We start from the raw sequence: 13,574 nt of genomic DNA on the forward strand, positions 1-13,574 counted from the left end.
GCTAATCTGTGAAATGATGCGGTTGGTTATTATTTTCTATACACTCTATGCCTCACTCAGAGAATATTTTATTTATTTCGTTCTGGTCATCAGTGTAATTATATGAGCTCAAAAAAACAAAAACAAAAACAAAAAACAAACAAACACAGATCATCTGATGTCATGAAACGTTTTACTACTGCCGGGAATTTGATACAGTGCTATTATAACAATGCCTGTGATGTCTGTCATGACGCTTTCGCAGAGCACTGCCATTAAGGCCATAGTTGCCAGATTTCGTTAAAGAATGCGTTTTATTATTATTATTTATTTATTTATTTATTTATTATTATAATATGAGCATATCTTTAAAAAGCTCTTTATTGTGCTTTTACTTTCCATGATTATAAGAATAAGATGAAAAATACTTTTGTTTAATTAACCTATCTTATTTTGGCCAAATGTCCCATTCATGAATGCAAGTTTGTTGACTGAACTAAGGCTATACAGAAAATAGAGACTCTTTAAATAAGAAAGCTATAAATGCTTTAAATACAATTGATTTGTTTTGAAATTATGTCTATGCCCAATTGTACCCTTATTCGTATCTTATATTATTACCCCCTGGCATTTATTTATTTGGTTAATTAGTTCATTTTTATTGTTGCTTTTTTCATTTGAATGAAAGTGCATGTATACTAAAACGAAAACTTAATTATATGTATGTCTGCACTATGTTTTCTGTATTGGAAGCTCCTAGCACCAAGATGAATCCCACACCTGGCAATAAATCAACACACACACACACACACACACACATATGTCATATATATATATATATATATATATATATATATATATATATATATATATATATATATATTACAATAAAAATAACAACTACAGTACTACATAAATAATATTTAAATAACACCTAATTTAATGCATGTATTTTCTTATTTTATGCTAAACAAAACAAGTCGGGAGCAGCGTATAATAAGTGGACATGGCAACACAGAGCATATGTTGACTTGATACTTCAGCGCTTGTGCCAATGTGACGTATGTTGACAAGGGAGGGGCGTTTATAACACCCAGGGGAATGGAAACTCTTTACGTCACCGAAGCGCAGATAAAACACCGCCCTGAGAGAAGAAAACTTTTAGTTCTGCAATCCACTGTGAAGACCTCAAAGCGCCGAGGTTTTAAAAATTAGACAACAGGTCTAGAACTGAAAGATTCCGATACACTGTCAACACAATGGACGTCGAGGCCAAGAGAATCATGGCTCTCTCTATTAGTAAACTGTATTCATTAAGGACCCAGCGCGGGGGACTGAGACTTCACCGGAGTCTCCTGCTCTCCATGACCGTGAGAGCCGCGCGGGACATCTACCACACCGCGCAGCTGCTCAGAGACGCGGAGGAGGAGCAGGTCGTTCCGTGCGCCCCCGAAGCGGCTCCAGAGGAACCCATGGAGATTAGTAAAGACACTCCGAAGGAGGTCGCAGTGAAACCTAAAGAGACTCTACAAGAGGACAAAGAGAACCGATGCGCTTCTGAACAGCACTCCAGGAAGCGCCGCGGCAAGACGGCGCTCGAGGCTGACTTTCTGCCTCTGAAGAAGGCAAAAATGGAAACGGATGAGGAGAAGCAACATCTCCAGGGCGAGGTTCTGAGGACTAATAATGGAAACAGCTGTCGCCAGACTGAAACTCTGACTTCCTTCCCATCAAATCGAGCCATCGTGGCGTGTTGAGCAAGATGCGCTTTGGATCTTTCCGAGAATCGATTTCCCTCGATGGGAATTTCCTGGACAAACTGGTTCGGTTCGACACGGACCGGTTCTGCAGCCCGACACCTGTGCGGCTGGCTCAGCTCGCCATATGAGCTCCAAGAAAGGCCAGGATCAGCAGGAATACAGGACAGGTGGTGGATACTGTGATCCCAAGAGCAATGGAATCACCAGAGCTGCTATTGTTCAGTGAGAGGAGTCAGGTGACTCCGTTGACTCACGTTTGAACTGTTTGAACTGGGAAGATAGGCTCTGAAGTCTACGAACTTTACAACCTCAAACAAGAACAACGCTGATGGCGTATGAGACAAAACACTGCTGTGACACTTGAAAATGTCTTTGCCAAAATGTGTTAAATGTCACTGTTGCACTGATCAATTGCACCATTCATTATGTATTGATAATATTAATTTAAGAAGGACTTGATGGACTGGTATCATGTGAAGCTGATTTCAGTGTTCATTGGTTGCAATAAACATGCAAATGTTTAAAAAGCATCCTGTTGTAAATGTTTCATTTAAAAACAAAACGTTTCAAACTCTGCATGACTAGTTTGGAATAATCTTTGTGAGGGAAAAATCTATTGAAGTTGTTTCTACATTTTAACCAGCAAAGTTCCTTGATTAAACAACAGTATTATAATGAACAATTTCTGGTCAAAAAGATTTAGGCTTACCAGAAATATTCAGTAAATAAGTAGATTAAATATTTCCCATGATTTCGAGATTTTTTTTAATACATTTTTATAATGAAATTTATTATTTAGGCTATTAAGTCATCTAATTCAGCTTTAAAATACAGTTTCCATAAAAATTTCTAAGGAACTCAAGATTAAGCAACGGGGTTCAGTCAGATCATGTTTGTGATATGTGACTATAACTTAGTCATCATCAGTAATACTTAGGCCTATCTCACGCTGATCCTAAACCCAATATTTTGCTATAACATAACATTATCTGTTACTCCCGTGTAGGCGATGAAAAAGGCATCAGCTGGAAACACTAGGGTCAAGTGTAATTTCCCTTCATTAGTCAGCAAGATCTGTCTGAACATGTCCATGAGTCATGAAATTTAGTTTTCCCATGAACATACACACACATTTAGGCTACTAGCCAGCATCAGACTATGTAATTTTCAAGCTTAAAGTCCCAGCATTACACCATTCAAGACTAACATCAGTAGACCTCAATGAGAAATTATTAATGTGAAACTAGAGTCCACAGGCCTCAGAGCATGAATTTTAATCACTTCTTTAAATAGTATATTATTGTGTTTCAGGCTCTGGTGGTTTTGCAGGGCCTAAAAAAGCATGTTAGAATTTTAGAAGCAAGTACATGTTATCAAAGATTTAGACTGACCCAAAAGCATGTGAATAGCCTTCATAAATGACCGGCATGAGTTAGTATGATTCATTGCTTTGATTGTAAATGTTGGGTTGTGGGGGTGGATCTGCACAGCATAGGTGTGCAAGATATTTCAGGTAGCAGGTTTTGGCGCCAGGAGTCTGCTGAGCTGACAGGAAGTGAAATTTTTAGGTGGAGATCAATTTGATTGGGTGAATCCTCAGCTGGGAAACGGCAGGGAGATAATTACAGAAACTCATTTTAATATTAGTCACTGAAAACCAGTTGAATACAGATTGTGTGAAACCTAAGCTGTTTGTTGTGGGTATGTGTGACCGTGAGTGTAAACCTCAAGCCTGTTTCTGATACAATACCGGTTTCCTCCAGGGTGGTCTTAATGTGGCTCTTTCACCACTGTAACTAAACAGACAGGAAGGGGGAAATTATAGTGATTTTGACCTTTTCAACTTAAATTAAAATCATAAAACAGTGTCGTCATGATTAACCATTATTACTACCAAAATAATAATAGTAAAACAAAAAAAAATAGTCTTGATATATATATATATATATATATATATATATATATATATATATATATATATATATATATATATATATATATATATATATATTAAAGTGCATTATTATTATTTTTTTAACCAGACTAATTATATTATGTATATCCTACAGGATATATCCACAATAATGTTATATAATGCTAGAAAATGAGTGACAATATTAATATAATCAAAAGAATTTCTGTCTGTCTGTAAATATTTATATCTCTTTCTATAAATTGTAATTACATTTAAATAATTTTTAATCTCTATGTTTATTGTTAACAAGATATTAATCAGGAATTTGTTTATTAAGACGTCTCATAAAGTAAGTGTAAAATATATTGTTAGAATTCTTTACATATTCTGTGAGGGTGTTTATATGCACAGTTAATAATGAATTGTTTCCTGGGTCGCTCATACTTGGGATTTATCATGGAGCCACTGAGTTAACAGGCCAGATCCTTAATCATTGGCTGGGGGTATAAGCACTTCCTGAACAGTTGTCAGTGTGTGGCATCACTTCCCCCACCTGAAACACTGAGCTCGATTGAAACCCTTTCAGATTGTTGTATAGGTGTGAATGCACATGTAAAAGAGAGGATTTTGCCCTCTACAAAAAATCCTCAATTGTTTTGTGCAGAGGCTGAAATCAGACACAAGTTCACACACAAACTGCAGTCGCACATCTGAAGACAAGAGATGGGTTTAGAATGCATTCTCTCTGGTTTTTATTCAGGTTCTTTAGGAAGAGTTCTGTTCGGAATTACAAAATGCACTGGTAGAAATAGCAGAGAGACAGAGAGACAGAGGAAGAGAGAGAAAAGGGGGAATTTTTCATAGCCAGAATAAATGTGTAACATCACCAGTTTCAGGCAGCCTCTTTCACAGCTCAACATCAGCAAAAGGGTTTTTGATTTCTTCTTAAATCAGAGTGATGTGCAGTCTGTCATACTGAGAGTCACTGGGTATCTTTTCACTTTTTTTTTCTTTTTTAACTCATTTCCACAGCATGTTGTGTGCTCACCTTACCTACAATTCTCAGAGAACAGTTGGCAATAGAAACAAACAAACATTATTTGAGTTTTATCATGTCTCTTGTATTATTTTATTTTTTTCCCTTTTTTGTCTTTTTCATTTTTTAAAATAGAAGAAAAAAGGAACACATTGCTCATAAAAACATCTTACTATATTTATATATTTATACATATATATACTCTTTTTCTGTATATTTCTTTTTAAATTGTATAATTCCTGAAGTTGACTTGTTAACCCACATAGTGGCATGCACATTGCACATGCAAATCAGTAATTAAATACCTCTCTTTATCATGGCCTTTTTTTTCTTTTTAAACTTCCTCTTTTGCTTCTAAATGGTTCAGGTCAATAGTAATATGGATGGCGGGTGGGATATGGGTGATTAATGAGAGATGGGACGGGTCTGTGGGTGTCACGGTGACAGTGGCTGTGCGCTCACAGGAACTTCCCCTCACACTCGCACATTCACACCACACGCTTCAACACACACGAGCACTCCTGCTGACCGGGCAAAAAACACACTTCCTGTCTTGTGATCTGCTTACTATTAGAGAACCGCAACATTCAATCTGTTAATTTCTCTGATTTAATGCTATATTTTTTTATTACATTTTTTTGAGAGCAAAGCATCTATTCTGGCATTGGTGCACTTAAAAAGGAAAATTATGTAATTGATTACTCGCTCAGTGATTTTCTTTAATTTGCAGAACACAAAATAAGATATTTTAAGAGAAAAACAACATCTTGTACCCCCACTGACGTTCATTGTACAGACTAAAAATATTGAATCCTTCAAAAAAATTGACATTCTTCACTTTTGTGTGAACTACTCCTTTAATTGTGTATAATTATGATCTATGTTTTAATGTTACAATTCATACATTTATATGAAAATATGATTTCTTACATATTAGTTATCAATATAATCTCAATATAGATTCTACTTGAATAAAGAGACCATGACATGCATAAAGAATGAGAGGAAATGAAACATAGGAAAATGACGATGTTGAAGAAAGAGGATGAACACAGACTGTTGCAGGAAGTTTATGAATGAGATATACAAGAGTTACAGAAGAGAAAGAGATTGATAGACCCAACAAAACAAGTTAGATAGACATGGATAGACAGTCGAGGTACAAACATGATGACCCTCTTCGCTTTCGCGATGGCTTCGCATCTACGGTCAATGGGAAACTGTTCATTTAAGGCACTATGAAACGAATTGCCTTCAAATTAGCTCGCAGACACACGTGCACACACTCGCAGATGACTGTCCCACTGTCACATGGATGAACCCAACCCTCCGATCTTCTGGAATAGTGGTGATGGATTCATATCCGATCTTGGATTTGGATCAGATGAGGGTGATAATGAAGTATGCCATGGTAAATGCTGAGCATAAATGCATTGGCAAACCCAGCACTAAATTACCCAAGGTGCACAATATCATTTGACAAGATGTTTTTTGTTTTGTTTTTTGGCATGCACATTGCCTGTGCTGGCCACAGCTGTGCCTCAAGTTCTTGCTCTCATACATACAGGGAAGAAAAACTACATTACCCATCACCCCCTCCCTTTTCTCCAGTTCCCCCACACGTTAGCATGCACACACATGTAGTTCTGTTCTGTACAAAGGGAGACCACAGGAAGTGGTGTAGCTACATAGAGGGTTACTTGTTTTGGCAGCACTCAACCATTGAAGGAAAGCCCTTATTTTGTATGAAACAGAAAGAAAATACAGCTTTGTTCTACAAGGACGATACGAAACAAACAACACATGCTCAAATGCAAGTGTGTTGTGTATCTAAGATGATTCTCTTGTGTGTTGAAAACTGAAAATGGCTTCGGTTGGGACAGAAAATGAAGATGCGAGTTGAAAACAAAGCAATAAAGGCATTGACACTGAGAGCAAAAGAGGGTCAAAACTAAACTGATGAACAAGCAGAGCCAAAGAAAGATGAACCGGTCATAATTATATTTGTAAACTCTTAAAGGGACAGTGCACCCAAACAAAGAAAATTCTTGATATCATTCACCCTCATTTTATCTAAAGCAAGATGACTTAATTTCTTGTGTGTGAAATTTTTAATCTACTTCTGTGCTATATTTAAACTCCCCATGAATGAATGGAATACTGCCATGTTTATAATAAATGATTTATCCATGCACATCATTTTTTAATTCATGTGCCCAATCAATTCTTGATTGGAAAAACATGCATTTTTTTCCACTTCAATATGTTTTATTTGTATATGCATCACAATAGAAAATAAAAAGTAATTGCAATTTACTCCTAATGCCAAATTTAAGCCTTTCTAGGATCTTTCTAATTTGTTAATGAATCATTCTGACAGGTTCTGTCAATCGGTTCAACCAATTTCTAAAATCTTTAGTTAATAACTTGTATTTCAGTCCGTTTTTCACACAAACATCTCGTATGATTTATAAAACTTGGAATATATTCACATGGACTACTTATATGGAACTTTTGTTACCTTTTTGAAGTTTAAAAGCCTCCATTCTTACTCATTTTAACTGCTCTGAAAAAAAGCAACAGTAATCCTTGAACATCTCTCTTTTTCTGTTCTAAAGAAGAAAGTTTGTAAATGGTTTGGAATGAGATGAAGGTGAGTAAATGATGACAGAATTCTCTTTCTTTGGGTGAACTGTTCCATAAAAAACCACAACCTTCTGCTATCTCTTTATAATGAATAAAATCAAATTGAATTAATAATCTATCAATCCACATCTTGAGCTAAAATGGAGCAAATTTCCTGCATTTCAAGTGTTTTCGGCAAAGAAATACAAGACCAAGAGAACTTCTAAATGGGCATATAATTATTAACCATGCAAAAGGTCTAGCTAACATTCATGCCTGACAAAAACAAGCCTTTCTGTCCTTTTGCTAAAGACCTGAGAAGTAGAACAATCCCTCCGATGTTCGATGCAACTCTCTGAACGAGCAGGGTGAGACAAATCAAAAAATGGCTGCCATCCACTTGAGGAAGCATTGCTAAGAGAGACAGAGATCCTAGATGGACACCCTGACAGAACTTGGTTGTCATTTCCCTTAATTACTCTCGAGTAACTCAGCATATAACCGTGCCTCCCTGTCTTTAAAAAGCCCAGCAGACAGCGCAGACATGGGGACTTGTTAAGGCGTAGTGTGAGTCCATCACATTAAGAGAGAGATAGAGGGGAGAGGGAAGAGAGGCAGGGGAAGGGTTAGTGTGCGACACTAGAACAGAAGGCACTGTGGCTCTGCAGGTTCATCTAGACCCATGGCCATCGAACCAGGGGCTAACTGGGGGCCAGCTGTAGATAAATGTGGGCCAAACATCAACAAACACCCAGAAAACAGTGGTTTCCTCCCTAAAAGTCTTGAATATGGGTTGGAAAGGAGAAGGGATCACATGAAATGACACTATTTGTATTTTTTAGGAAAACAAGTACTGTGGATTCCATGACTCTGGGACAGAATGAAGATAAGAAAATTGAGAAAATACAGAACCGCCCAACTGACTTCAAGATTAGACGAATGTGATGAGCTTTTCTGAAATAAGTGAGTGCTTATGTTGAAAACCTATTGAATCCTTTTCGGCTTCATAATGTATGGCATTTTTTGCATCTTTCCCATAAAGAAAGATCAGAAATGAGATCTCTTTAACATCTCAATACTTACTCCTAGAGAGAAAATTGAGACTTTTGGTCTTTTTCTAATGAGAAAAAGATCTCACACGTCTCCTTTAGAATTTCAAAAACACTCTGCGATTTGCTAAACACCAAGTCTGCAATCAAAAGTCAAAGATATGCTACCCACTATCATTTTATAGATATATATTCATAACACATCTCAACAAATGTCTCATTTGCGTCTATTTTTTTTTTTTTTTGAAGGATTTAGGAGAATAAAATTGTCTGGAGGGGAAAGCCTGTTGGAATGGGATTTCATAAACATTTGACTTTTCTGATGTTTTGAGATGGTCCGATAGGTGGGGGTCAGCTGGACGGGTTCAGTGACAGTAGGGGAGGCACCTCTACACCCCTGTGAGATATATGTTTGGCTGTATCATTGTATCCTGAGCAGAAGGAGGGGGGTCTCAGATTGAGCAGGCAGCCAAAGACATAACAAGCTGCCCGTGGCAGGGAACAGGAAGGCAGGGTGGAAGAATTGTTTCCAGTTACGTGATCAAAGACTACCCAGGTCAAAACTCCCAAAAAACTCCTGTCGGAAAAAAAACCTGCTTTGTCACCTATCGGGGGACAGTTCTGCAAAATCTAAAGTTCTTTAAGTGCCCTCTGGCGACCGTATTTTCATAAGGGATTGTTTGTCCATAGTCTAGCCTGGTTTAAGCTGCGCAACAGCACCACAACATGGACAAAGAGTAAACAACAACATTCATCACCCAAAATACTAACTTGCATTAACTCTACATTAGCTTGTGAAATAATTCAAGGGGTTAAAAACTGACCCTCTATAAAACGGTTTCATCAGATCACACTGTTGTGTGACCATCTTTTTCTGTCAAGAAATAAATATGGAATGGACCCTGAATTTGTCTGAAAAACTCTGACACAAAAACTGCCCGAGGGTATCCTGAATGCCCCAACTCTCTCTTTTAAAACATTCTTGAGCTCTGACCCAAACGATTCACTACAGATAGGAATATTCTACTCAGCTGAGGTCACAAGTACGTAAACTTCAGGATGCTATCAGGAGCGCATCCTTATAGACTCCAATTTGTGGTGAACGGAACCGAAAATAAGGTTCGAAACAAGATGGCCACAACAGACAAAATTCGCGAAAACAAGACAACAGTCACATGATCACCTCTATCTTCATCAGCATCACCGTTATCTTCATCAATTGCATTAAGATAGTTTTCATCATTAAAAGACTATTGTTATTGACAATAGCAAATGAAGCCTTTAGAAAGGAAAATGTCTCTCACCCCGTTTCTCTCTCTGTTCGCAGCCATGGCCGACAGAGCCGTAATGAGGGAGATTTCACCATTCAGGCTCGTTTTAGTGCAATCCAAAGTAATAATAAACAGTGCAGAACATCATCTGGGATCCTCAGATGGATATAACATAGAAAAAACCCTCAGGTCTGTCTCGCTATTTAGAAAGGTCTGCTGCGTCTATCTATAAACTCCATCAGCATGTAAAGATCTGTAGACATGGCAAGAGCAACAGGGAGAAAACGAGAGAAAGAACTTCCAACTGAATGGAAAAAAGAGAGCTATCACCCCCCTTCCCACAGTAAATCTTCTGTCTGATATATATATTTATATATATTTATATATATATATTTTTTTAAATCAATCATGCAAGTTTCCATCAGATTTTAGTCCAAAAATATCAAAGAAAGCTGAGCAAATGCAACAGAATAACCAAGCTCCAAATGTTCGAAAAGAAGTAATCAATTGAAGACATTCTGAAGAGGTAATAGTCTTTCCGTCCCATCCTCATCTGCCGTTTCGTTCTTTTTCCACGGCCTTTTCCTTGTCAGGACCGTGTAGCAGTTTGTGGGTGGGGTTTCGGTGTGCCACACCCACCCGCCTCCTCACCTGCACTGGGTCCTTTCATAAACCATGCCTCTTTGATTAACCCCTCCCCCAAGTGATGAAGTCACTCAGCATCTTGAGTTGGTAACAGTAAACGCAGATGATAAAACTCATCGATATCGGCCAGCACATGGGGCTGGTTTTGCAGTAGGTAGAGCTCTCGTTCACAAGAACACTTGCTTTTTCCTTTAACAATGTCTGTTTTTTCTTCCCTTTTTATTTTTTGGGTCTTTTCAAGAGGCATAGATGTGAGGGGGAAAATGGGTTCTGGCTTCTTTTTCACAATTCTTTTTTTTTCTTCTTTTTTGTTTTTGTTTTGATTGAAAGAGAATGTTGCTTCTCATTTTTTCCATCGGGCAAGAAGCATTCGGTCTTTCTTAGTTTGAAGTGGAGCATTTAAACACAACGACTCTGATCTTTAAAAGTTCAGTCCATCTAAACGCAACCACCCCAATTCTCGCTCATACGCTCCCATTCCCTTGCGTGCTGAGCAGCATGGGAAACGTAGTCCAGAGAGCAGGAGAAAGCTTTAGAGAGAGAGGGAGTAGGGGAGCTGTATGTGCTGCTCCAAGGCTCAGAGTCTCACAATGGGGCATTCGCCCTGTTTGCGTTTCCCCTTCCACCCCCTCTCTCCCTGCTGCAGTGCATAAACATCTTGGTATAAATTGAATGGTGCCCCCTCCTGGTCACCCTGCACACTAACACCAATCATCCTCGTCCGTCTCGCTATACTGTTCGTGCAACCCCTTCCGGGGCCCACGGCCATGGGGCGGCCGGTGTGGGCCTGGGTGGGGGTCGCGCCGGTGCGGGGAGGGCGAGGAGGAACGGTAGCCATTAGGCATACGACGTGGGTGCAGGGGAGGCCCTTGACGAGCAGTTCTTGGTGATCTGGGATGCGGGAGTGGATGAGGGTGGGGGTTTCCCTGTGTTAGACTCTGCTCATAGGCAGGCGGCTCATGGTGCCGCTCATATTCATAGTCCCGTTCATAGAAAGGTCCGTCGCCCTCCAGGCTGTCAGGCAATGGGCCCCAGCGGCCATGACGTGGGGACCTGGGAGATGCATGCCTGGGAGAGCGCGGGGAGGCGTGCCGGGGTGAGCCGTGATGGGGCGAGGCATGGCGGGAGGGTGGATGATGGTAGGGCGGTTCGTGACCCGGTGGAGAGAAGTGTCGCGGGGAAGGGGAACGGAGTCGACCCTGGCCCGGGGAGCCGTATGGAGGCTTGCGGACGGCAGGGGAGTAGGTGACATGAGGGCGTGGTGTAGACGGTGTCTGGGGCAACTGCCGGCGACCACGTCGGGGGGTGCTGGTCCCCGACGTCGAGGGAACGGGGCTTCCGCTCACAGAACTACTGCCCTACATGAAAATTAAAACAAGGCAAATAAAAAAACACCACAAAATTAACGTCAAACAAAAGAGAGTAGCACACACCGGCAAGAGGGGAAGGATGTAGAGGAGGATGAGGAGATAGAGACGTGGGAGAGTAAGTGAAAAAAGAGAGAGAGAGAGAAAAGTGTGGAAACAACAACATCAATAAAACCAGAAAGAAACAAACCGGTAATGAGGCAAAACAGCAGACACAGAGAAACCACAAGTCACATCGAGAAAAATGGACAGAAACCACAGTGATAAAAGAAGATAAACAAAAGAATAACACAAAAAAAAGAGAAACTGATTTCAGTAAGCAGTCATGATAAGGTCACAGGTGTGCATATGCTGTCTGGTTTCAGTCGACCCACACCTGTGTGCTCAAGATCCCTTTCATCCCTCAGGCTCCGCATTGCAGGTTACTGTAAAACCAAGGACTTACGCACATAAAAAGCTGAGCTGAATGAAGTGAATAAAGGAAGGCTTCAAAATGATGCTACTTCATGAAATTTGCTATTTTCCTTCACCTTTTAATAAAAATAATGGTCATGCCAATTGATAATGAATTCCACAGTATTTAAAATACTTGATATTTTATATATTTGTTTAATGGCATCTTCTCAATAAGTACTAAGAATAAAGACTAATATATCACTGGTATCAGTATTGATACTGATGGCTCTAATTTATTATTTTTACATTATTTATTACATAAGCCCATTATAAATAATCTCCACCTTTTATATAGTTTGAATGTTGATGTTTCTGCCTCTGTCAGTGCTCAAACTTTTTCAATGTTATTTCTACCATTAAAAATGTATGAACTTATTGCAACGTGCAAAGTTATTGTTACCGAAGAACAGGGCAGTGCAAACTATAGTGGACCTGACAGCAAATCTGAAACTCATAAGTGATGTTGCTTATATTATATGTGATAAAATTAGAAACTGAAGCTATAATAATAACAAACAATTTTTCAAGCAGCAAATAATAGCCAGAGGAAAGGTGGGAAACATTTGGATAAATCACACTCTTACAGAGCAAGAAACATTGATTAAAATGTATTAACAAGTGCAGATCAGAGAACGAAAAACATTTAATCTGAAATGACCCATTTATGTACTTTGTGAGTTACTTCCAAAAATAATGTTACATTTGTTCATAAAATAAAAGTGGTATTTCAGTGAATGTGTGCCCCACCTGTCTATGCCCTCTCCCCTCACTCGGTGAGCGGGACCAGTGGCGATCAGTTCTGTCTTGAGGATGACGGTGGTAGTCGCGCTCATGACCGTACTGCTCTTTATCCACCGAGCTGCTGTGGTGGTGATGATGATGATGGTGGTGGTGGTGGCGACGGTCTTTTGCTCGACCCCTTTCTCGTTCTCTCTCTTTAGTCGGAAGGTCACCTGATTGTGTAGTGGTGCTGAGATCTGTGCCCAGACCTGTTAAAGCCAGCACAGAAATGAGATGAGATACACACTTTTAGACCAAGTGTGTAACCATGTCATGAACTTTGGGGGGGTGGGGGGGACCAACATTCATCAACATTCATATATGCAGTATATATATATATTTTTTTTTCCAATTGTGACCTGTGTCTGCATCTGTATAGCGAGCAAGGGATCTCTCTGAGGTGCGGTGACTGCGGTCTCTCTCCCGGTCTCGATCCCGTTCTCTTCTTCGTGGACCGTGTCGGTGACCCTCTTCTGACACCACCCGTTCCAGAGAGTAATCGTCCAGTCGCACGCCTCGTCCTGAACGTCCGTGAACCAGTGAAGATGTAGAACGGCGCATTGGACTTGTGTCTGTGATGGTCTGCAGAGAAAGAAACAAGGTAGGAAGAAAGAAGGTAGAAAAAGAGTGGGAAAGGAAAGAAGTTTACATTGATATGTTTTCACAGAGCAGCTTGATTATATGCAGTGTT

General features: G+C 39.6%; 2 protein-coding genes across 14 annotated transcripts in view; one reads left to right on the forward strand and one right to left on the reverse strand.

Annotated features, from left to right (window-relative positions):
* The first annotated feature begins 1,111 nt into the window (after positions 1-1,111).
* Positions 1,112-2,269, forward strand: LOC127968203 (immediate early response gene 2 protein-like). Its single transcript, XM_052569228.1, has one exon. It carries the CDS (start codon positions 1,239-1,241, stop codon positions 1,734-1,736), a length of 498 nt encoding a protein of 165 aa, XP_052425188.1. The 5' UTR covers positions 1,112-1,238; the 3' UTR covers positions 1,737-2,269.
* Positions 2,270-4,382: 2,113 nt separating this feature from the next.
* The window catches only part of LOC127968201 (voltage-dependent P/Q-type calcium channel subunit alpha-1A), a 99,106-nt gene continuing 89,914 nt past the window's right edge, over positions 4,383-13,574 (reverse strand). For 12 of the 13 annotated variants that reach the window (XM_052569225.1, XM_052569224.1, XM_052569222.1 and 9 more), the window contains 3 exons: positions 13,243-13,465; positions 12,851-13,092; positions 4,383-11,638 (listed from right to left, as the gene is read on the reverse strand). In XM_052569225.1, the coding sequence (XP_052425185.1) occupies positions 10,982-11,638; positions 12,851-13,092; positions 13,243-13,465 (1,122 nt within the window). In that variant the 3' untranslated portion in view covers positions 4,383-10,981. The remainder of the gene's footprint in view (positions 11,639-12,850; positions 13,093-13,242; positions 13,466-13,574) is intronic. The other variant, XM_052569226.1, reaches the window with a different exon arrangement.

This window comes from Carassius gibelio, chromosome B11 (genome assembly GCF_023724105.1).
Source record: "Carassius gibelio isolate Cgi1373 ecotype wild population from Czech Republic chromosome B11, carGib1.2-hapl.c, whole genome shotgun sequence".
Taxonomy (NCBI): Eukaryota; Metazoa; Chordata; class Actinopteri; order Cypriniformes; family Cyprinidae; genus Carassius; species Carassius gibelio.